At 33.7% G+C, this 26270-nt stretch overlaps 1 protein-coding gene across 1 annotated transcript; it reads left to right on the forward strand.

The window, feature by feature from the left end:
* Positions 1-1008: 1008 nt before the first annotated feature.
* On the forward strand, positions 1009-25938 carry LOC128232130 (uncharacterized). The gene is made up of 17 exons (XM_052945509.1): positions 1009-1163; positions 13008-13311; positions 13556-13596; positions 13754-14741; positions 15141-15344; positions 17280-17374; positions 17775-17855; positions 17971-18034; positions 18383-18477; positions 19013-19130; positions 20467-20561; positions 21328-21399; positions 22382-22444; positions 22747-22791; positions 22979-23065; positions 23213-23254; positions 23395-25938. Exons 2-17 carry the CDS (start codon positions 13074-13076, stop codon positions 23434-23436), a joined length of 2370 nt encoding a protein of 789 aa, XP_052801469.1. The 5' UTR covers positions 1009-1163; positions 13008-13073; the 3' UTR covers positions 23437-25938.
* The last annotated feature ends 332 nt before the right edge of the window (positions 25939-26270 follow it).

Genomic DNA, 26270 nt, shown 5'->3' on the forward strand with positions numbered 1-26270 from the left:
GACTACTGATCGATGGGAAACCGAATCAGTTCCTGCAGCCGCATGCTTACATGAAAAGACATGTCAAAATAAAATTGACCTGATTATGTAGGTAATAAAATTAGAATCAACCTAGACTACCTTTAATTGCACAAAACTAGGTTTTAACAAATTTCATCGTTAAAGAATTTACATTTCTTACCCGAAGATAGTCACCTCTTATTGGCCTCCGCTTGTACGAACCAGAAACACCATTTTGTAACACTTTAACACGTTGACATAATCTGCATGATATATAATTCAATACAGACTTAGTTGTGTGACCAGCCGATATAACCAACGCTATATAGCACTGGAATGCCGGTCTCAGATACCGAGGGGAGGTTGCAGCTCTAATGTATGCAGTGAAAATCAATAATAGAACAAAGTGGCTTATACAGTTAAATGTGTTTGCTAAAATGTCTGCATAAACGTATCAGATTAATAACCTAAAAAAATATACCGTTGTGTTTCAGTCAATGATTGACACATAACATAAATTGCTTTTCGTAAAAAGTACACTATAAAAACATTGCAGAATTATCATTAAGGCCAGATAGTACCAAATATTCAAGGCAAAAGTCCAAGTGGCTAGGGAACGGCCGAAGTAGGTTTCTCCAATAAGTAGGAATGATCTAACAACAAACTGATTTAATTGGTACGAAGAGTCCACAATATCCGCGTAGGAAACTTTTATTGTATGCGCGTACAAACGAATGCTACTTTTAATCATTTTTCAAGCTCAAAATCATGTTCAAGATATAAATTGCCAGTACTATTTTGTTTTGATACATTTTGCATTTGTAAACATTACTGCTCATGTACAGCTTTTTTCGTTCGTAGTATGGAACTTCTTTCGCAGCGGCGGAGTCACGCGGTTGTAATAAATCCAGGAGCATTTGACCTTGACATTCACTGCAAGACTGTGGTTAATACACACTAAGCTAGTATATGTTCACGTCAGTATTGCTCTAAGCGATTGAACTGAACTACGATTTCTGAAAATACGTAGTATCACTGAGGATCACCTAATATAACAATTATATTGTGACAAATGAATATCGACCCGGTTGTAAGTAATCATTATGTGCGATTAACCGGTGCGGACGGTTTGAAATGTATCTAGCGGATTATTTAATATAACAGTAAGTACAATTTAATATTTCCATTAAAAATAATTCGCTTATGTGTTGTGTCGCTAAGATTTGTATCTATAGACTAAACATTAAAATCATTACTAAGTATTTTATTTTAACTATTTCCAGCATTTTATCGCCATTCCAAGTTTAGCAGAGATTGAGTTCTTTAGTCGTCAATAAAATTCATCCTTTGTGTCGTTTGGGTACCTCCTATGTTCCTCTAAACAGCGTTTTTATCTTACTTTTTATCATGTATCTGTAGTTTTTAGTGGAACAGCTTCACAATTTTTAAGGTGCCAACAGCCTCCGATTTAAATTTGAAGTGAACTCTTGCGCTGATTTTGTATTTGCGACAACTGTGTCAGAATGTTTTTTTAATTTAATTATAATTCGCTCCCGAAAGTAGAAATTTGTCGAGATTTTGCGGTTCGCCTAATCATGACTAACATGACATTATATTCCATTTTATTTCTTGGGGCGAACCCAGAACAATAATCCTAGGCAACCGAGCAGAAAGTGTGATTCTGGTGAGCAATTTCATAATATGTCCCGTTTCTTTGGACATAAATGTACCAATCTGACAGCAGTAAACAGAATGAACTTCGAATCAATTTATAAGTGGTGTGTTAGAGAAGTAGATTATCCGATCTTGTGACACTGTTCAGATTACATGTCCTCGTGTCCTGGGTTGTTTTTTTTCGAATAGACGACAGTTGCACAAACACATTAATCTTTCCCTAATGTCAACTTCCCAGTGTGTAACAATGTATAAAACTCTAATCGAAGGTGTTTCGACAGAAGTACATGTGTATATAACAACACAGTACAATTAGTGAAGTTTTCTTTCAAACGTTTATGTGAAACTTCATTGCTGATTTGATTTCATTACAGACCTGTATAAACAATCATAATGTGATCAAGAAACTTGCATACATTCAAAAAAATCGCTTGCCTTTAGTATGCGTTTTTTTTTTATTAAACTCACCTTTAAGTGTTTCGTTATATCTTCGAAATGAAAGAAAGTGTTTGTTTTTTGCCGCTCGGTTCATTTTTTCTGCTTGAAAAGTGATCGAATAGAAAATTAATTTGGTGAGGCCTTAACGCATGGTAGTAAATGAAACCATGCTTATACTTTATCAGACCATTGGCTACTCTCCATTGTTGTAGTTTTGGAACTGAATAGTTTGTGATTTAAGTCATTTGCTGAACATATGTACATATGTCAAGTTCTATTGGTTCAAAAGTAAGGTCACTAGGCAAAATGTTGTGTATAACTGTTATTCTAGAGACTATATTTTCTGTCCTATGTTGATGAAACTAGCTTGGTTTTGAAGCTGGGAAACCTGTTGAAAAAAATTTATATGCATATATGCAAACAAAATGTTTAAAATCAAATACAACACTTTATTCTTAATCATTTAAAAAGCCTTTCTGTGTGTATTAATTCTTATTCAAACGGGCCTTTCAAAATCTTTTTAACGCCTTTGTTATATCTTAACATTTGATATGCACATTGACTAGCGTGCATTTGTGTTTGATTTAAAACCAACGAAGTCATGAAGGTTATTAATTTTGACAGCGTTTCATCCGACATTAAATATGTTAATGGCATCAGGTGATCAATGTCACAATGGAATGAATAGTTTTAATTATTATGACGCACATTGATTCAAATTTAATGTTAATTCGTACCCAGGGTCTATATACAGGGCTCTATTAGTATTTCAAAGATTGCAACTACAAATGAACAAAACCATTATAAAATGACAATGTTCTTTGTTACTAGTATATTTATTACATTTTAAAACGCAAATATTTATAATGCCAAAAGATTAAGCTATACAATTTGTGTCGTGATAATTTTATAAAAAAAATGATTTCATGCTACGATTTAAACCGTTTTGATTGCTGCGATGTTTCAATCTTAGTTTTGGAATTAATATTTAAAGTTTTTTAACAACATATATGTTTTTCGTGCTTACAATTTACACAATTGTTTATGAAATAAGAAATCATCAGACTTTTTGAAACATAGCATCGATATGTCCTTAGCTTTAAGAGGAGACCGATCTATGGGCATTCTCATGATGAATGGGTTTTTTTTGCATGATCATGACATGACTATTCTATGTTTTTAATTTCCTTAATTAATCAAAGCGTTGAATAAGCGCTAAAGGCGGCGTAGTACATACCTCTAGCACACCTCATGTCGATCTATGGGGTTATATAAGGCTATAATATAAGAGTGCAGGATGACCCATTTGGACATGTGATAAAAAATTTTAAGATAAATGCTGAATTGTGGTATCGCACTAAAGGGGACAGAATGTCTCAACGTATAATTGCTCAAAATTAAACTGCCAGGTAAAACATCGGACTCTACAGATTCACAGTGATATAAATGTACCGCTGTTGACATTTTTTCATTTTTTTGAAATGAATCTCAATTTAAGAAAACTTATGTACAGACGATGAAATCGTATCTCAGATTTTGTTTTAAAACACACCTTTTAAGGCAATGTGCTTTCTTTTAAATGATGGCATCATAATTTGTTATGTGTTCATGACTCAGTTTTGTATAATTATAGATGTGGCGAACGTTTCAACAATGTCTGTTTGAATTCAAGATTAAATATAACGTTTTCCTCTTGTGATTTACATGGAAATCTAACTATTTCAAATATATGTTTTTATTATAAAACAGAAATAGAAATAAACGTATGCCTTACTAAAAACTACAAATTAGGTAATAATTGTTTGCAATTAATTTGTTGTCAAACATGCAGATAGATATTTTAATTGACACATGATAATGTAATTTGGATAATATTTTTTCATTATATAGAGAGCGGGCCATTATCTTCGTCACTCTCAGATAGGTCTTCAGTCTGGGAAGTAAACAAATAATGACTTTGAGCAAAAGACAACCCTCAACTGTTTGTTGTCAACAGAATAAGTGGCATAACTCTACAATTACTAAAGTCAGAGTCACCTGCACACTGGATCAAATTAGAATCTTAAATGATATGACATTTCATTAGCTATTTCCAGTTTCGATAGCCGTTCACCTCGTGACCCTTCATTTCTCCGCTGGAAAGTGAAATACTTAACAAACATTTATTATAATCAAAGCTCGTGATGAGCCTACTCCGCCCTTTAATTCTGTGCATGGTGTCCCATGACATATTTTTCTTCAATGTGCATGTTGCCCCATGAAATCGTTATAGTTAAATACCAACCAAAGACTATGTACTTTGTGATTCTATATCACCCAACATGTATTTGTATGGATGTTATAATTTCTTTAGACATTGAGTTCAAGAATAAACCGTGAAAGTGTAAGCACTCATTTCAAACATAGTCCTTTTTGTTTTTATGGTGAAGGAAAAGCACGCGGAAAGGACAGCTCTTATTTCGAAAAGATCCTTTGATACTTCTGCGTGCTCGTTATGCACCGATACACTAAAATATGTGAAGTAAAATATGTGTAGGTTAACCAGTACTTAGTACATCACTTTTCCAAGCACATACCTTAAAATGTCAATCGCCAGGCAAGGTAGCTTCTTGTATCAACTTTTAATGTATTTCGGTAAGACGTGGCCAGGAATCGAGCCTACAACCTCCCGTTCCGTAGGCCATTGAGCTTCCTCATTTCTTCCTTTCTAAGCCTGGTGTTTTGGTTCATCGATGGCAAGACCTCGGTCAGGCGGCACTTACCACGGCCTTAACAGCGTTGAAATTATCTGGAAGGTATAAGGTGAAATTTCCCTTAAACTAATTAAACAGGTATTTTACGTGAGGGTTCTTCATACTACATTCTCGTATGATATAGCCTGGGTGGAAGCTTTGGATATTTTGTCCGAGTTTGATAAAATAACAATTGAAATTTGCCAATTACTGAGTTCATTTGATCCCAGATGCTAAACTTTGGCGATTTTTTATGTGAAAGCCATGAAACAAAATGTATTAACAGCTTTTGATTCAATGATGATAAATGCCACCAGTCTTATAAACTATTTAAAGGTTGATGAAACCCTTTGTGTTATCTGTCTACTGTCGTGCAAAGGATATATGGTCATCGACTACAGATCAATGGGACCCGAATCGGTTCCTGCTGCCGCATATAATTGTTCTAATTTATCTATTTTTCATTATTTTTATCAACTAAAATCGTGTAATGACATTGACTAACATTTATATATTATTTATAATATACCAACAATTGTTTAATTTTTTAAGACAACATAGCCGCAGCTAATGGTCATTAAAAATGGTTGCCCTAAGCCACAACTCCCCTAAAATGCATACTATTGTTGTCTCGCGTATGGATTGTTTCCATTACGTATTGTATCACAGTGAGTACTTAAATTACTTTATCAGTTGTGTGTTGTTGTTTTTTTACGTTATTCTTCTTTGTTTTCAAGTTGATGCTGCCTCCGATAAAGCTCAAATTTCTAATAGATTGTTGATGATTGTTGGGACATGTGTCAGGTCAAGGCTATACAAACTCGTTAAAGCCACAAGTAGACTTGTGTAACAGTGACCTCGTGATTCACTGACGTTGGGCAAAGACTTAAACCTTGGTCTTAACTTAAAACATGTAATAAGATATTCAAAGCGTGGTACAAATGTTGCAAGAGACAATGCCCACATGTGTGACAAGGCCCTTAGCTTTTGCTTTCATAATTATTGACTTATGCTGCTTGTTTGACACAGCAGGCCAACGTTTGCGTTTGCTCCGCGGCGTTCTTATTATACAATGTATTATGACTTACATTTACCAATTAACTGTATCGGGAATATTGTATATTGCGAGAATCGTCACGACAACAGGAAGTCAGAAACAACACAAACCTATCTATCATGTTTACAAATCATATGTATCAGAGTTGCATCCAGCTACAGTTTCTTGTATCATTTAATGAAGTATATCAACAGGAGAGGAAGAAAAAAGAACTGCTGAAGGTTATCCTTAACTGTACTTTACTCTAATTATATCCATTCGGGATATTGAGTTAAAGCCAAGGTATTATCCCAAATCGTTCGCTCATTTTCAAATTCTACAAAAGTATATTGCCCGTTTGTATAAGTAAATGTGTGTATTGTGTGTGTTTGCACTTTGTGCAACTGAACAAGATCCAATAAAAGGGTTTTTCACCAAATACACATAATAAATGAAATACATCAATTTATTCTTATAGTTGGAATTTTGATGTTTGGCATCGTCATCATCTTCATCATCATATTCATCATCATATTAATCATCATGTATTTCGTAAAATCACCAGAAAATTTAACAAACATTAAAAAGAGACTGGTAGAGGTAGTAGTGGTAGTGGTGGTGGTAGTTGTGGTGGTATTTGTGATGTTGGTTACTGTAGTGGTGTCAGTGCTGCTAGTGGTGGTTGTGGTGGTGGTTGTGATGGATTAAGTGGTAGTTGGGGTCGTGATGGTAGAGGGAGTGGTATTTGAGGTGTTTGTGGTAATTGTGGTGGTGTCAGTAGTGGTAATGGTTGTGGTGGTGGAAGTGGTAGAGGTAGTGGTGGATGTGGATGTGGAGGTCGTGGTGGTGATGATGGTATTCATAAAGGTAGTGGTAGAAGTGGTAGTAGTAGTAGTAGTAGTAGCGGCAGCAGAAGTAGCAGTAGCAGCTGCAGCAGCAGCAGCACTAGCAGTATCAGTATCAGTATCAGTATCAGTAGCAGCAGCAGTAGTAGTAGTAGTAGTAGTAGTAGTAGTAGTAGTACTAGTAGTAGTAGTTGTAGTAGTAGTAGTAGTAGTAGTAGTAGTAGTAGTAGTAGTAGTAGTAGTAGTAGTAGTAGTAGTTGTAGTAGTAGTAGTAGTAGTAGTAGTAGTAGTAGTAGTAGTAGTAGAGTAGTAGTAGTAGTAGTAGTAGTAGTAGTAGTAGTAGTAGTAGTAGTAGTAGTAGTAGTAGTAGTAGTAGTAGTAGTAGTAGTAGTAGTACATATATTTTCCTCCCCGAGATAAACAAATGAATCAGAAAATGTAGTGAATGAGATGTTTAGTCGAAACACCATTGTATATGAAAAACATGATTTAGCAGGCATGTTGGAAAATAATGATCGACAAAGGATTTTAGAACCTGTATTATCTATTGACAGTGTCTACAGTTCTTGGAACCATTCAACATTAATCCTATCCTTTTGGCCATTATGTGTATTTTAAGGTTACTTTAAATAATTGCCAGCTTTTGTCCTGTGTAAAGCGGGCATGTCAACCAGACAAGTATTTATATACATGTATTGCATTAAAATGTAAAATTAAAGATTGTATTTTTCACAGTTTGATATAACTAGCTCGATTGTAAATCTGGCAAACCCGTAGAGAAAAACTTATCAATATTCAACATCATATATCGTACAAGAAGGCTCTTTTGTATTTATTCATTCGTATTCAAACCGACCTTTAAAAACATTTGAACTTGTTTGTAATATTTAAACATTTGATGTGCACACTGACTAAGGTGCCTTTGTGTTTGCTTTGAACCCAACGAAGTCGTAAGAATATTAATTTTGACGACATTTCAACCGAAATGAAGCATTTTAATAACATAAGGTGCCCAATGTTACAATGAAGTGAATAGATACATATTTAGTACTCGTATCGATTCCACCTTAATATGAATTCGTACTAAGTATTTTTATTACATTTTAAAACGCAATATTTATAATGTCAATACTAAAGATTAAGTTACACCAGATATGACAAGCTACGATTGCAATTGTCTTTATGTCTGCGAGGCTTCAACATAAGTTTTTGAAATATTGTTTTTTACTTTTTAACCTTATTTGTGAAATAGAAAATCATCCAATCTGCAATTCAATTAATTACCTTATGTATCCAAAGCTTAAAGATGATACCGATCTAAAAGCATTTGCATTGCATTACCATGGTATGACATTTCCATTTTTAATTTCCTTAAGTAATCAAAGCGCTGAGAGTGCTGAAGGTGGTCGAGCGTTTACTTAAATAGTTGATATCACACTAAACATACCGAAACAAACATGACAACTGTAATTATGTCAACAGCTAAATAATCATGATTAACATGAGTAGGTTTTGTTAAACTGTTATTACACTGGTAAAAACTCATAAACATCTAGGAAACAGGACGACAATAAACAATTATTAATCTTACAATGACACTGCAGTAGTCGAGTAAATACCCCAGGTAATTATCTTAAAAATATAATAATTCAACACCATAGTGTGTTTTTTTTTCATTCCGATATGAATCAATTTCGTTCCGACTCATGGTCCTAAATGTCTGGTCCAATCACAGCATGTACACATGTATACATGTATTATTTAATGAGTTGCTGCAAGGTATTCACAATGGGTTTATATTTTCTTATTACATAACATCATTAGATAATTTTAAACATATTACTATGCTATGTTTGGAAGTTTTTTTCAAGATTATACAAACATACATATATAAGACAATAACTTATGTTATTGTTTTTATCAACTAGCTTCGCCAGCCGTACGGACAATCGACAAGAGTGTAGTTACGCCAGTCGACGAATACCGCATAATTAGTTGTATGTAAATAGATGTGGTTCTATATCACGCCTCCAACATAATATAGGTTCAGGACTGGTCAAGCATTGATCCCATTTATTTTCATATTGGGCCAACAATTTATATCGTACCAAAATGTCTATATTCCGACTTCGATGAATATTCAGATAAATAAATGAAACAGTTTAACATGTTAACAGGTTGTCGATGTGATAGTTACGTTTCGGGGTTATTAGTTGACCCGATGTAGGATACATTATTTAGAATTTTGATTGTAAAGCGATCGTGACATTACAATAAATTTGTACGCTCAAACCGTGGGAAAGGTACATGTCAACCAAAATTGGTTACTTTCTTGAAATGCCAAGACTAACTGAAAATCAGCTAATTCAAGCATGGGTGATTCTCGCTAAAATTTCAAACCTAACTGACGTTAGTAGAACGTTTTGAAGTCACACAGATGCAACATATCGCTCTCAATAACGCTGTCAACAAACTGGCTGTGTCTCAGATCGTCCAAATCTGGCAGAATACGCATCTGCGACGTCGTTTCCAAACGACTTCTTGTACAGCATGCGATAACGGTATAAGTAATTGACCGTTTTGCGACGTCTTAGGCAAACTCGCAGGATGACATAGCCAATAGACCGCACGATGGACAAATAATGCTACCGCGTCATAGAGTGGCTCGTTTTAAATACCTGATAAGTCCTGAAAAGAAATGAAGTCAACGTGTTGCCTTGGCCAGCCCTCATACCAGATATAATATGAACCATATTGGGAATATCTGTGACGAGCTTGGTCACAGGGTCAGAGGGCAAAATTCAAAAGCGACATTAACAACCTGAATGACATAGTAAACGCTCTCCTTCAGGAATGGATTTATATTCAATTTGACGTCATAAGAGGTTCTGCTCCGTCGATGTGCATTATGGATAGATTGTTCAAATAATATTCCTGAATTTTCAGGTCTCAGGTTTTCACATTAATATTGTACAATTTTGAAAATCCGATCTGAAAGTGCATTACTAACTACGTAAGCCACCAATGATTTTCCTAGAAACTTATAACTTCCTTGGCAATCAATGAGTTCCTCAGCGACCAGCAACTATCATAACAACTAGATAATTTCTTAATATCCACCAAATGCTTAAATAATCAATGGCTTCCTGAGCAATGACTTTCTTTGAATCCAATGACTTCTTTTAACCTCTTTCTTCTTGACTATCTTCATTCATAGTAACCAAAGACTTCCTTAGCAACATTTGAATTTCTTAACAGCCAATGACTCAATAAGCAAGTAATAATATCCTTAGCAACAAAATACTTCCTTAACAGCCAATGACTTACTCATCAAAAACCTCCACTCATAGCAACCAATGACCTTTAAAGCAACCGATGTTTACCTCACCAGCTTCCTTCATTCATAACAACTAATGACATCTTTTTTATCAAATGACTTCCTCAGCAACGATCGACTATCTTACCAGCAAATTTCTCCCTTAGCAACCACAAAATATCTTGACTTCATTCGCATCCAAAGACTTCCTTAGTAACCATATTTTTCCTTAGCAACTACCTACATCTATATATCAATCCACGACTTCCTTGGCAAGTATTGACTTCCATAGCAACACTAGGATAACTTAGCCATCACATCCATTGTCCCTGGAAACAACCAGTTGACAATGTCTTGACACCAGTAGTAAAATATTGATTATCCTTTGCAAAGACAAACGTCCCTGTCAACTACCAACTTTCGTTGCTACCACTTACATCTATGCTAGCAGCAACATCCATTTTTACTCATGACCATTTTAATCAGTTGAGCGATATAGGGTCATTTTGGCCTTCTTGTATTTGTATGCCCCAAAAGTGCAGCATTTAGAAATCGGGTCGTCCGCCCATCGGTCCCCATCGTTCCCGATCAATAATTAAAGAACGCATACCTCAACTAGGTTGGCAGATTGGTAGTGATCAGTAGATGCACCCAAATGATTTGAGGTCATTGCGTCAAAGGTCAAGGTTGCGGTAACCTCGAGCTGAAAATCCGTTTTCAATCAATAAATGGAGAGCATATAGACCTTAAGACGAGTTGACACCCACTAAATCTTGCATTGATATACCATTTTCATGTACAACGTTAAAATGTTTCAGATCAATATTCTAAACGTCGTGAGAACGTTTGGTAGGTCAACAAGAAATATATGTTACATACTTAATGCTACCTGCCCAAACAGGCCAAAATACCTATCCTTCCAGCGATGCCTTTCGCAGCATTTGTCTTGTTGCTGTGAAAGTGTTTTTTAGAATATGATTAACAATAATTATATATTTATTCAATTTAATTTAAACCATTCCATAACCTTGTGACACCACGTTACAGCATGCGTAAAGCGTTCGATTAAATAAGATCTGCGGTACACGTTAATTTTTCCATTCCGAATCATTATATATATTTTTCCATCCTAAAGAACCTAGTGAATTATAATGACTAAACACGTAACCGCGACAAGCAGACGTGGTTACTAGGCTTGCTCCTGTAGTTGTCATTCATTATTGTACGATTTGAATGCATGCGACATATACCGGATATCCCATTCCATATTGGGTGTCATTGGATTTGTGCATATTTCCACGTGTTTATAATAAGCTATTCATCTATTCCATTTGCCTTTAACTAAATTAAAGGAATCCTTCAGACACAATGATAATTTTCATGCGCAATGCTTTCGATAAAATATGAATATAGAGATACGTGGGTTTTTTTCGATTCCAAAGCATCAAGTACATCATAGTAACAGACCACATTGGCCGACAAGTAGAAATAGTTAATGCACTAAGTATGACGAATGCAAACACTTTGAAATCATAATTTCTTGTTACCAACTATCGCACTTTTGTTCCCATTGCGTGATGTGATTCAAAGAACACGGTTACTTTTATGGAAATTACATGTTTTTGTGTAAAATATATTTTATAGCATGTCCGCAACTTTTTTGATAAAACAAATAATACTTCGAGACCTAGTTTTCCTTGTCGCAGTTCATATTAATTTTATTATTTATAACTTCAATGTGGAAGGATCTTTTCCCTTGATCAAGAATAGCCAAAACATTAAAATTATATATTTAAAATTTGAAAGCTTGTATTAATTAATATGTCGTTATATAATACTCAACAAGGCTAACAGACTCACAGAATAAAAAACAAGATTGCCATACTACTGAGGTGATTTGCAAGTCATGTCAAATAAAATCAAGTCGTTTAGATTGCTTCACTAGCAACAGTCAAAACAATCAATGTCATATTTATACTTGTTTGGTCTCGTGACCAGATAATGCCGATTAAACTAGTTGACTGGTCCGTTTTAACGTTTGTCTATTTACGATAGGGAAATAACTATCATACTGTGTGTTTCGTGATAATGACCAAAACTTTGTGAAAGCTTATTTATTGAACCTTATTAATTCAAGGGTTAAAACTTATCATACGTACATGCGAGTAATAATGATACATTTTTAATTGATTAAAACTAACAATATGCTTTCACTTTCAAAGCGACGTTTTCCCAATTTATAAAATTGTATATTCTAAAAATCATTGCCTTACTTTATCTGCAGCACTCAACATCTTTTAGGAAGTATCAGTCGACAGAATTTTATTACTGGCTGATTATACAGTTATATTTCGATTTTAATATTGAGTGGAGGCACTCGTTTACGATTTGTAGGGTCAGACATCGTTCAAAATTCCGTGTAAAATGTGAACAAAATGCTTGTCAAATTGATAAACCATCATCAAAATCATCATCAAAATATCAAATTGTTTATGATTATTAAAAAACAATAAAAACATAAAATGTGCCGAAAAGAGTTAGTTACGCTATTTAAAATTGAATTGGTTTAGGATTTGAAATACAAAGTTTGTTTATAAAATTTTAATATAGTTGTGGTTTTAAAACAAGGTCAGTGAATGGATCAGTTCATAATGTTCTTTCGAAAGAAATTGTCAATGCACACTGTCATATCATGTTCGACATATTGTATATGTATTCCTGTAGATGTTTTGCTCAAGTAGTATGTATCAGAACGTCAATAGCTATGAATTTAAACTTATTTTTGTCAACAATTGTTAAGAAAAGTATAAGTCATTGTTGCACGACAGTGTGTAGTTTGGTGTGGCTTGGAAAACAGAGTATTTTACTTGACAAGCTTGTTGACTGCTAACCAAACTTCAAGATTAAATTTAATAACTAGATGTATATTGTGAAATTGAAATTCACTTCATATATTTATTTTCCAGGCTGATAACGCTGGATAGAGGTCATCGATGCTTTTAAAATAAAGTGAATACGCAAACTGTTACTAAATGATGGATGTTACTGTAAGAACACCATCAGATGGACATCTCCATGTGCAACTTGAAGCGTCCGACAACGTTTCTCACGTCCATACATTCATAAAAGGTCGTCTTGGAATCGACGAACACGATCAAATATTGATTGATCTTTATTCGGATAAACCAGTTAGAGCAGACGATAGTCTAGAACAGTATAGAAATGGCGGCTTTTGCTCATTTTACGTGGCGACAGATCGACAATGTTTCAGTAAACATCAGTTTATATTGTATATTTATCGTTATATCTAACACAAGTTATTTTGTTTACATGATCTTTAAGATAAAGGAACAACGTCATTATGATGAATTTAAATAAAAACTTTTTCAAGAATATGAAATAAAAATTTCCACGGTTATAATTATATCCCTGTGATTTCAATCGCGTTCATAGAAACAATTTGAATATTGATAAGAAAAAATATCGACAAAAATCGTAATTTGTTCTTTTATAGGAGAAGATGAACTGGGAGACCAAGAGCACAAAATAAATAAGGTTTGTATAACATGAACTACGACTGCTGCTGCAAATGACTTTCATCACTCATAATCATTTTGTTTATTATATGAAATTTCTGAGAAATATTTGTTGTCTTTTTTACAACGTTTTTATTTGCAAATAATATATTTGTATACTTAATTTCATTTTCCAGCTTATCTACTGTCTAGTTACTGGAAGCGAGAAACTGTCAACGATTATGTCCATTGCTGATGAAAACATCGATACAAAACCTTTTACAGATGTATCTACAAATACAAACAGATGCATACAAGAACTGGACTGGTGCAAAGGGGAAATACACATGCGCACCATTATACGACTGGATTCAGAATCAGAAATTATAGATCCCATACAGATGAGAGGGGCGTTGATTCATGTTAACACTGTCTTTGAAAGACTCAAGCAACGCTTTTTAACTTTTCGTGAAAATCTCCGATTATTTTTATTTATCAGCAAAACGGTATGTGATTGTACTGACATGCTAGAGAACTGGGAAAACGGTATCAAAACAATAAAGAATAAAGCAGATGAATTCGAAAAGAACCAAGAAAATCAAAAACGGTTCGCTAAAGACCTACAAAAGAAAGTTAAGATCATGTTTGACAATGCATCTTCATGTCAAATCGAAGGTGACGCAGCTGCATCTGAAAAAGTATTGAACGTTAGGAACGGAACAAAGAGGTTTCTGAAAAAGTTGATTGAAACTATTACAAAGGATGCTGAAAACATTCTTTCCATTAAAGAACTCCTCACAGGAGCCACGACAAATGAAAACATAAATTTCCAGCATGCGAGGAAATCAGTCAAACAATTTGAAAGTAATTTTCACAACGTTCAGGCGATGGCCAATCTTGTGATTCAGAACGGAAATGATTGTACCAAATATTGTCGAGAACAACTCGGCTTTTACGAAAGACAGCTGCCCGGTTTACAAAAGACACAATATGAGGCAGAGGAAAATAAAAAGAAAATTGATGAAAAACTCGCAGACCTGCGTTTGCAATGCGACAATCTTAGGGAACTTGAAAAACGATTAAGCACTAGATTGGACGAGTTAATCGAAATACGAGACAATCCCTTTAAATATCTTTGGAACGCAGTTGTTACCACTGCAGCAATTGCATTGGTCCCATTAACAGGTAATTTTATAGTATTGCTGTTTATTTGTGCTCATCATATTTGAGCCTTCTTTGTGCCTTTTGGTATCTAGTGATGCCTAGACACTTTATCCGGGCTACCCTTTTGAAACTACCTGTCGTATCACAATGAAACTTAACAGGTGTTTTCATTATTATTATTATTATTATTATTTTATTATTATTATTATTATTATTATTATTATCATTATTATTATTATTATTATTATTATTATTATTATTATTATTATTATTACTATTATTATTATTTTTGATGTTGTTTTGTTTTGGTTGTTATTATTATAACACTTATAAGGTATTGATAATATATTTCATTGAAGATTATACAAGTATTAAACTAGCTTTCCTTGGCCCTATAACTTGTTTTACATCATTTTGCAGCTGGTCTGTCCCTTGGCCTTCTTGGATTGATTCGGGGGATAGATTGGAATAATCTAGATAGCGTTAGAGATGGCCTTAGAGAAGTGAGACGAAACCAACAAGAAAATGAAGAGAAGAGAAAGTCTGTTAAAGACGAGATTGACGGGTTAAGTAAGGAAAGAGAAAAGCTCACACACAAAACAGAGCGAACTTCAAAAAATATGGGTACGTCATGTATGGTATGGTCTAAATTGAATTTTGCTTTCAAACTTTAATATACAAAAAGTAATTTTATTCATTCAACAACTTGTCAAACCCGTTCTGAAAATAAACCTTTGTTTAGTACTAATGTATACGCTTAATGTTTTCGATTTCCCCTTTTTATAAGAATATTAAATGTACCCGACTACACCCAGGCAATAACAGCATATGGTTGTACGGTTGGAAAACCAGTGGCGTCCGTCTAATTTTATTAGTCTTGACCTGTGAAGTATGTTCGATATGTTCTAAAAACGATAAAAAGGGTTATTGTTTTTTCTTTTTAAATTAATTCGACCGACGTTGCCCAAGTGCTTGATTCAAGCATATCCCAATGAGTCAGCAAGCGCCGTTGAATTTAGTTTGAAAGAAAATCAAAACACTACTTTATCGTGTTTTTTCACAAGGATTACATACACATATGTAGTTATCGATAGGATTATCAGTTAGTCATACCATTCCAAATTATCGGTGAATATCGTTGGCACATGTTGAAATAAGTACAGTTTTACTCCGGGCGATAAGAAATCGGTCATATGTGTTCTCACTAGGTCATTTTGAAAGCATTTTGAGCTGTAGATGATTAACACTTGAAGAGCAATGGCATTTATGGTTAATCCTTTATAGGAGGCCTTTCCACGAAAAGTATCATTGTATTTTCAGGATTGTTCAACGTTTGACAAAGTTGGCGTTTTAAGCAAGTAGATGTGATTTTTAGGCAGGTGTTCATGTCTACCGCTTAATAATATACGTTGTCACAGTCACAGTTGGGAAATAGTTATAAGTTGGGTGTAATGTCATATTATGTTGTTTAATCAATTTCTGAATAGGTTTGAGAGATTTTGGGTCTTTTGGTGGGCTGTAAAGGTGGGGGAGTACAAGTGGTGAGGGTCAAACCAATGCACCGAATACCTGTGATCACAGTTACATGCAAAGGTCCAGCCAGACACTGCGATATTGCAATATGAATTCCTATTAAACGTTTTTACTGCCTAAAACTTGACAATGAATAATATGTTTGTTTAACCGCAGGGCTACTAGCCTTTCAGATTATAAACATTCGTATAGCAGGACACAAAACATCCTCCAAAATATATATTTTGGTTTTAATTATATTTATATTTATCAAAAATTACATCTCGCAGAATGTTTATGTTAGCGTTTTCGGGTTTTACGGCTCCTAAGACTCAGAAATTTCAACACGTAATGAACAGCCTTTATGGCAAATGTCATTCAGTTTGTTATTTCCTTTTTTATAGTTTTATTGGGTTGCCGCGTTACATGTCCGCTGGCTCAATTACCGGAACCTGACTACACTTGTAATTCAAGATGTATTATTTAACTCAGTACAAAATGGTTTTGCAAACATGGGGTATTTAAAATGCGTACTTTATAGAAGCATTACAATTAAAAAAACGTAAATGTGAACAAACTCATTCAACATCGACGATAAATACAGCCAACAAGATCTTTGGCTTTGTTTGTTTTTTTGCTAAATTATTTAAGACCAGTTGTGAAGAAGGCTTATAACATTTAGGATCAATCCCTAAATCGTTCCCGGGATAGAAATCAGTACTTGTGTAGTTGTGCCCGATTTGTGAGGCTGTGAGTTTCCTTGGTAAACCCCTTGGTTTTGTGGCTGACACATATACCATTCTCACCCTCAGATGTGAAAAAGGTGATTAGACAGAGAGAAAGAGAAATAGAGGAGAGAGTGATATATATTTATTTATATATATTTTAAATGCATCATTCTAGTAAACATTTGTATAATTTATGGATTAATAAAGATTTCTAGTATACCCTACTGTTGAATTGTCGCAGTTAAAGGGCTAGCCAAAGATATATCTAAGCTTAGAATATTTTAATTTTGTTTTCGCAAAACATATTTATATATTACAGAAACGTTAAAGACTTCAATACAAGTATTACCGAAAATATCGAGCGGAGTTGGAAAAGTGAGCGACAGTGTTGATGATGTTGTCCAGACTTTCAAGGTTTGTGGCCGAAGCAATTATACATTTACGCATTGTAGTAATTAGTTTGTGAGTTTTTAATTTTGTCATTTTAAGAGTGAAGAATTAAGTGTTTATTCTATTAACAAATCAAAGATTATAAACTTCAATCAGGAAGATGTAAAATGGAAAATTGACTTGGTACAGACAAAGTGGTCAAATAAAACATAGGCTATGCTCGTAAAACATGGACAATAAAAGACAAATCAATTAGATAAGTTTGGAGAGTGATAAAATTAATCCAATGCTAGACAAACTGTTGATTTTAAACGTTTTCATCTCTTATATACAGTAAAAAAATATTAACATTTATGTTTTAATTCGAATGACTTAACAACTCGAACACAATTCATGTTTACTTTTTTTGTTGAAATCTTTGTAGGATTTTGAAAAAGTTACTTTTTCATTTGACGTGAGAGAGCTACTGATGGAAAGAAGTATGTCTTACAAAAACGACCCGCACGTGAGTTTTATTTAAGGGTCTTTCACATGCGTTCACACATGGCAATTTAAGCATTTTATCCTTTTATTAATAATAGGTTTGTACATTGATATTGATATAATGTATATTATTCCAGGCAATCGGCGGCGAAATACAGTTCACAAAAGAAGAGGAGGCGGTAATATTAATTGGGAAGCTAGGTAACCTTTTTTACAAACACAATTACAAAAATGGTGTTCTTTTCCCTTAATTTATAGTTTATGTATTATCGTAATAGTATCAAAGTTAAAAAAGACAGCTCAATCTACACGAAATCTTTATTGATATACCTTTATAAGGAACCGTAAATGAAACAACATCATAAGACATTATGTATGGGTCCCAAGATTGAACACTTGCATTGCAATCTTTTATATTGGATTCCAATTTTGAATTTCTCAGAAACTATAATTCCGAGCATTTTCTTTAACAAAGACATTGACGTTTCAGTATTCTAGCGTTTAAAATGTTTTCGACTTACTGAAATATAATTGGTTTATACGTTTCAGAGTTTGTGGACAAACATGTTTTGAATATGCTAAATATGACAAAACGACTACTCAAAGTTCTGAGAAATGCTGACGAGCTGATCAATGGCGTTCAGGTAAAGAAAAAGGTTGACAACACGTTTTAGCAGTCGACAGTAAGGGAACAGTAGTTTTAATTTTGGTGAACGTCAAATTCAGTAGAAGACACTGAATGTAAAATTAAGCATTAATAATGTATCTGTCTCTTAACACTAAACTCTTTAGAAGCGTTTTAGACAAATATCCAATTTCGAATATGCGGCTCGGCTTGACCGTGGTTTTTAAAATATGTTATTATTGACTATTTCTTCGATATATTTCATCCGCGCCAGCATGTTTGCTATGCCACACTGTCTGGTTCAAGTTGAGACTTCTCAAGTTGGTTGCAGTCTCATGCCTTTCTTGTAGAGTTCGGACTTCACGCCTCTATTTGTTAGATTCAAGTCGACATTAGTTAATCCAAACCTATCACAAAAATAACATAAATTCTAAGAATATATATATATAAATGAAAAGAAACATACCAATAATCACACGTTTGAACATGAATTAGTATGTATTATATGCATGTAGTTATTAGACTGACATTGCAATAAGTATCATTGCTTATAGGAGGATGGCCGTAGTGTTGTCCCAAATCTCGACAAGGACATATATGTCCGTGATCCCGGCAAGTTCAAATATCGTTCAGCGTATGATGCTGTATTGCAAGTGCTGCGAACAAGGGCTGGTAAGGGTGCACCACACGCTTATTGTTGAATTCATGTTGGTGATAAAGAATTTGTATAAATATGTTATTATGCCTTTCAGTTTTCAATGACACAATGAACACAGACATTATCCTAACTTTAAATCAAGATCTCATTTAAAAGCACTAGCACCAATGTCAATACGATTACAGATATACAACGTCACAAGACATCAAACATATTACACAAATTCTAAGTTTTGAATATTATTGTGATAACTACCTCGGCACGGTCAGTGAAAACATAGTAAAAACACCTTGTGTTAAACCAGTTTGGAAGCGCCTTAACTCACATATTTATATTCATTCCATCAAGTGCTACGGGAAAACAAAGCATTCAACCATGGACTAGGTACTTTCAAAACTATCAGTGTCAATTGAAGATTGTAAAAAATTCAATAAGTTCTTACAATCCCACCACAAAAGATAAAGACAACTAAGAATAGTCGAAAATCGTTGTGTATGCTGCTCGTCTAACACACACTTATTTCATATCCGTATAGTCCTAACACTATATAAGATTATAATGCAATTATCAATGTTTGCCCCCACTGAATTGGCGGCGGGCACTTCCAGGGTATTTAGACAACATGCATGTAAATTGTATACATCCTATCCCTGGTGCAGGAATATCTTTGAATATTTCTGGGTCCAAAGTGTTTTAGTCATCGAGAACCTATGGGGAAAAATAGAGAAGTATATTTTGCGGACGGCGTTTCAATAAGCCCTGTCAAACTCCATCCGGTCACTTGTAGTATGAATTTTCAAATCTGTGAGACGCTTCCCCTATGGTAAAGAGCCTTTATATGTGCATTATGGATTTATTTAATGCGACTACGTATTTCCCAGCCAACAAATAGCGTAATGGCAATGTTGTGACAACTTTGTAGCAACTTAAACCGTTTATATTGTTTTAATGTAATAACATAACGTTCTCACAACGTATAAACGTGGGTGCTTCTTAAAGTTGTGACAACGTGACTTAGGCAACCAATACACAACCTTAATTAAACGTTGACACAACGTTGAGACAACAATGCATTACAACATTATCACAACGTTTCATCTTCATACATGCAAATCATTTAAATATGCTTGAATTGAATGGCTTATTCCATCACACATAATGTGTAATTTATGGTTTGTTTTCAGGAAAATAGTGACAATTAAATGTAGGCACTAGCGGTGTCACAACTTTATACAACAACCTTATAATGACACAAACTTTAAACAACGTAACCGTACCAATATGTTCTTGCTTAGTTCTATATTCGAAATGCATAAAATATGATAAAACAAAAAATAAATTCTGTTTTAGCTCGTTTAAGAAGCAGTCTGGAAAGCATGCACACTGCTAGTGATCTCCTTGAACTGATACTGAGTTTGTTCTCGAAAAAGTATAAATCACTAGAGGTAAGAAGTACTTACATGGATACCAGTTTGAAATGGGTGTTTTAGTTTATTTCTTATGCAATGTACCTTTGGTCAGGGTTGGTCCAATCTTTAGAAAAAAATGTTTCTTAAATAAAGTTTTAAATAGTACATTTAATACATTTCTATAGTTCATATACCTGTTTTTGATAGACGAGATGTTGTGTTCGTGTGCTTAATGGTATTCGTTATTCTGGATGCGATCCTGCAAATCAAAAACCTCATCTATTCCAAGCATAAAACTTACACTGGCGAGTAGATTAAAACAGTTCATTAGCAATAATACCATATAGTACATTACTGTTCATAAGTCCCCTAGCACCGGTTTAAGCTGCATTCCATTTAGACTTCGACTATCCCAGAAGGCCAGCACCGTTGATAAGTTACTTTGCAGCTTTATTTGATTGCGAGTTTACTATAGTAATTATTTTTTACCATTATTACAAAATATTAAAAAATATTATAATTATAGGTATAACTTAGTTATTCAGTAGCTATATACAAATGGGTGTTAATATTAATTGTTAAGGTATACACAAAAAAATGAATGAGAAGATAGACGAGCTCTGGCATCCGTTTACATTGCAATTGCATCACCCAGAACCGACGTCAATATTTTTATTTTATGAACAGGTATTGAATATAAGATTACTTAAATGAGCTATTATTTGAGCAAAATTGATTTTTGTTTAAATTTAAACATAACACTTACTGAAGGATTGTGGAATGGTGATGATTATAACTACAGGATATAACGTCACTGTACAACGAAGTGTTGGCCATGTTGGGAGAGCTGGATATCAGTCAGCATTGTACAGACGTAAGTTAATTACCTAGATAGGGCCCGTTTAACTGCCGAATCTACAGAAGTCTTATGCATTTATTGTTGGGCAATTATCAGTTTATAGCAAACTATAAGTTTGATATGTATTTGATAATCATTAAGTTATTTATAGTCCTCAGGGAAAAGTTTTATATACATTTATGTTATGTAAATTGCCATAGCAACAGACATGTCAAATAAGGCAATTTTAAAGAAGCAATAAAGGTAAAGGGTACATAACAAAATTCAAAATGGCTTCGAACAATGAAAAGACGTTTGTTATAACATTAAAAAAACTTTAAATAAATTTGCGATGTTATGGTGCGTAACATATACATGTGTAATGTGTGCTTCTTTAAACAATCATTTGCTCAAATTTACAGATTTAAAAGATGGATTTGTTTAATACTTATTCATCTCATATTTTGAATATGGTCCATTGTACAAATTTAGTCTTAAAAGAGCCCAAAGTATTTACAATATAGAATATTATGACGATTTACACTGATCACATAACCCATTTAATTAATTTATTATAAGAAGTAGAGGGTTGGTCAATGGTATGGGTGTCCGCCTCTCACCCATGATGTTGTATGGTCGAGCTACACCAGGGGTACACCTCTCAAAATAGATACCAGAACTGGTTGGTTTCTACTAAGGAAACGGACTCAAGTGTGATTGTATAAGCACATAGCTTTCGTCGCAATTGCGCTTAAGAAAATGCGTATTAATTATTTTGCTAATATATTAAGAAACAGCTGTTATTACTGAACGATTGTAATGACACTTTATTAACTGTAAGTTCACTGGATAGAATATGTTTTAAAGGTATATTTAATACAAAAACATGTGTCATATCAGTACATAGGTTCCCTAACATACTACAATTTTACAAAATTTTCTTTTCCCAGGCTTTTTCGGAACGTTATGTGTATTCGTGTTTCCTAAATAGATTAATCAAATGAAATATATTCCTTAGTTTGCTGCTGAATCTAGGAATGAAGAAGGCAATGAAAACGATGACGAAACGTCCCCAAAGGAAGTGAGTTGATATTGCTTGCTTTGCGTCTGTTTTGACTGAAATACAATATTGAGCAAACCAATATTTTTTTATTTCTTTTGTATGTGCGATATTGCGGGCTTGAAATGTTCTGTCAGTTAACTAGTAAGAGTTAGTGATTTTTCTATGATGTGCATAAATAAAACGAAATCAACAAAAAAGTAATAACAGTCCAAGTCAAATGAGGTAAACTACTATATGTAATTACATAAAATTTGAATACGTAAAACAACAAGACCAAAAATACTGCATAAGGGTCAAAACGTTTTTTTGTTTTTTACCAGGTAGCAGATGATATGCAGACACACATGGATGGTGAAGAGCAGCACGTGAGTGAAAGATTGAAAAACTATAAAAACATGAGAACAATCTTTCTAAAGAATTTTCTAATCAGACAGAAAACTCTTCATTACTTCTATTTTGTCAAATTAATTTAAGTTCGTCTCACTATGGCCATTAATTAAACGCTTCTTAGTCAATTCAAACTATTTGTATGATTTTTTTTATATAACAAAGGATGCAAACACAATTCTTCCTGGTGCTGAAGGGATCAGAATATCGATGGGCGTACCGGGAAGCACAGAAGGCACGGAGCAACCACAGGTAATTCAGTTTAAATCAAACCTTGAAATAAGTATAGCATTTTAATACAAGAAACTTTCAAGATACCAGAAATGTCATTCCTTACAACCTAAGACTGTGGCTTGACAATGACAAATATTTTTGATGTTTCATTTTATTTCTTTGAAGGACTATGTCGGAGATGACCAAGAGGGGAAACAAAGAGTTAAGGTACTCCTATTTTCATTTTTTGTTGAGGCAGAAAAGTATAAATATATCAGTAGACTGTTATCGTTAATATATTTGTTTTGTCCATTGTTGTTTTACCAATTTTCCATCTCTCTATCCATGATCCATACAATTTGTTTTAGGAGAAGCTGAATGAATATATCAATGCCATGCTTGATCTGTAGGAAGTGAAGCCCTTCAAGATTCATGACATAGTTTGGAAGGACTGGAACATTCTTCCATCATTCTTATATCATACAGATTTACTTTCCCCTTACATATTTTCATTTTAAATTTAAACCAATAAAAGTATGTACTACTACATTGTGCATGCCTCTAGTACGGATTGGTTCGAACTTAGATTAAATTAACAATGGAGTGTTACATCGCTTTTTTGTAAATGCATGATTCAAAATGAAGCTGGTTTACAATATATTGTATGTTTGAATACTTTATCAACATATCCATAGTTTGTTTGAATCTAACTATATACTATGTAGTAAGTATCATACTAACAACCGAAATATCTAACTTTTACATGTTCTTTTCGTGGTTAGTGGTTAGCACATAGCTGTGCCCATCCCAGAGGCATTGAAGTATAATGCGCAACGGGGTTTTCCTAGATATTGAAAAAATATACCGGAGCTTTCTTAGCTTTTTAGGGACAATACTGCGTTTTGAAGGAAAATACCGGAGTTTTCATAGGTACATTGTATTGAAGGAAAATATCGGAGTTTTCATAGATGTTGCATCGGTATTGAATCAAATTACCGGGGTTCCATAGACAGTGAAGGTAAATACCGGGGTTTTCATAATCAAATCGTTTTTGTTTTTGTGTGTTTTATCAATATTATTTTGGTAAAGATATGTTTATTAATGTTAATTTCGAATGTATAATGTATAGCATTATTTACGAAATGTAGTTTTATTCAGTTTACACACTCATACTCATACTTTGAATGTATTGATGTTATTCATAATCGTAATTTTATTTTATAGTTTTTATGTGAAATCTAGAACTGTTTTTGTACACAATGGAAGATTATAATATGAATCGTCATTCAAAACGAAATTTATCAAACGAGTTTCTAAATTTGATAATTGATGACGATTTGAACTGACAGTTCCAATGCCCGCAATTTATTGATAAAGCTATATTGATGCAAGATGGGTCTGTATGTGTTGTTTGTATGTTTGTGTCTGTTATACAGTGTGGGTTTGACTTCTGGGCGTGTCCCTTTAGGTGTTATTTTATTGTTATACATGGCTGTATTTACAAATTAGCTTTGCAAAATTATATACCCATCTTATGTTTCACTCTATTACCCATCATGCATACATTTTTATTCATACATGATCTTATACTTAGAGTGTGTATATAAGGCACATAATCATTCACATTATCTCTGTAAACGTAACGCTTATCATGTTTTTTACCGTTTTTTAGTAATTTCTGAAATTGTCAAGGAACTGTCACTTCCTCCATTTTGCCAGCTTGCAAGTGCGTCATGATACATCGTTTCATTTCAAAACGCGAATGCTTCTTGCAACTTTAAAAGTAATCTTAGATTGTTTTATAATGTCGTTTGTTTATTGCAAACTATTTAACAGATTCAACCCATTATTTACTACCTTAAACTAATAAGTCGTTGCACTATTTTCTAACATTCGCGCGTTTTTAACTCTGATTTACAAGGTTGTGAAATTATGTTTGTTGTGACAATTGCAAATGATTTAAGGTCAAATAGCCTGAACCTGATATCAGCATGACACAAAAACGATATTTATAAGAAAAGTGTCCGAAAAGTAAAGGATAATTCAAATAGAGACTTATGGTTTGTTATTGTGTAAGAAAGCCATATATTTTTTTCCGGGCGCGAACCATAAGTTTTATATTTTGTTTTGCCATGAGAGAAAATTATACTTTCGGTGTACAAGAGCGGGTGTATATTGCCCTAATACTCTGAAATAGCTTTCTTTTATTAACTGCTTACAATTCTTTGATATCTAATTACTCGAGTAGTAAGCTGTGCCAAATCTTGGTCATATGATGTCATACCGAAAATGAAGTATATTTGTTCGTACATGCACTGTGTGTATTAACGTGTGTTTTTCGTTAAAATCGAGGTAAAATTAAAAGAAGAATGGAAAAATGTATATTTATTTTTAAAATCAGTGATTAAAATGATGAGGTCATCACGAAATATTCCATCGCTATTTTTTCAATGAACCATAAGAAAGCGTGCAGTACTTATTATCAAGAGGAAACAATACCTTGTGTTTAAAATGTAGTTTGCTTTTTATCATTGTTGTGTTGTATAACAATTGCTACACCATAATAGTATATTATAGCTAAGGTTGAGGTAATATATTTCTTTTGAAATCGTCCAAGTGTTTGTACTCAACTTAATCAGTATCATACTTATACAATCTTGATGTAAGGTTTCACGAATTTTTCGAATATTGTATTGTCGTGACAGATACAAATGTACGAAACGAAGTAATTAAAAATCATAAAAAAACTAACTGCATTGATGCATTTAGTCTATATCGAAATATGTGTGTGATATCAACAGTTAAGATTGACATAAGGTAAATTATAGTTGTACGGAAATTCAATTCAATATTTCATAATTCTATGTCATCAATGCTTATTCTTAAAAGTATTTAGTTTTATTAAACGTGTGTTTAAACTGCTGGCTTTTCTATTACTGAAACCACTCAATGCTGGTAATTTATCCCAATACCGAAAAGTTTACTAACAACAAAGTGGTCATGGGTCTTGCACACGACCCGTCTGGTGTAAGCACCGAACTCATGTATGTGTCAAGTAATTTTAAAGTCCGTGCATGGACTACAGTCCAGTCACGATCATTTACTGTGTATGCATATATGCAGCATTCCATAATGATTTATCTGTAAGTGTGACCTTGACCTTTGAGGTATGGAATTGAGTCTTGCACGATAACTTCGACTTATCATAACGAAAACATGTGTAAAGTAATTTAAATTCCGTTCC

The sequence above is a fragment of the Mya arenaria genome, chromosome 4 (assembly GCF_026914265.1).
Source record: "Mya arenaria isolate MELC-2E11 chromosome 4, ASM2691426v1".
Lineage (NCBI taxonomy): Eukaryota > Metazoa > Mollusca > Bivalvia > Myida > Myidae > Mya > Mya arenaria.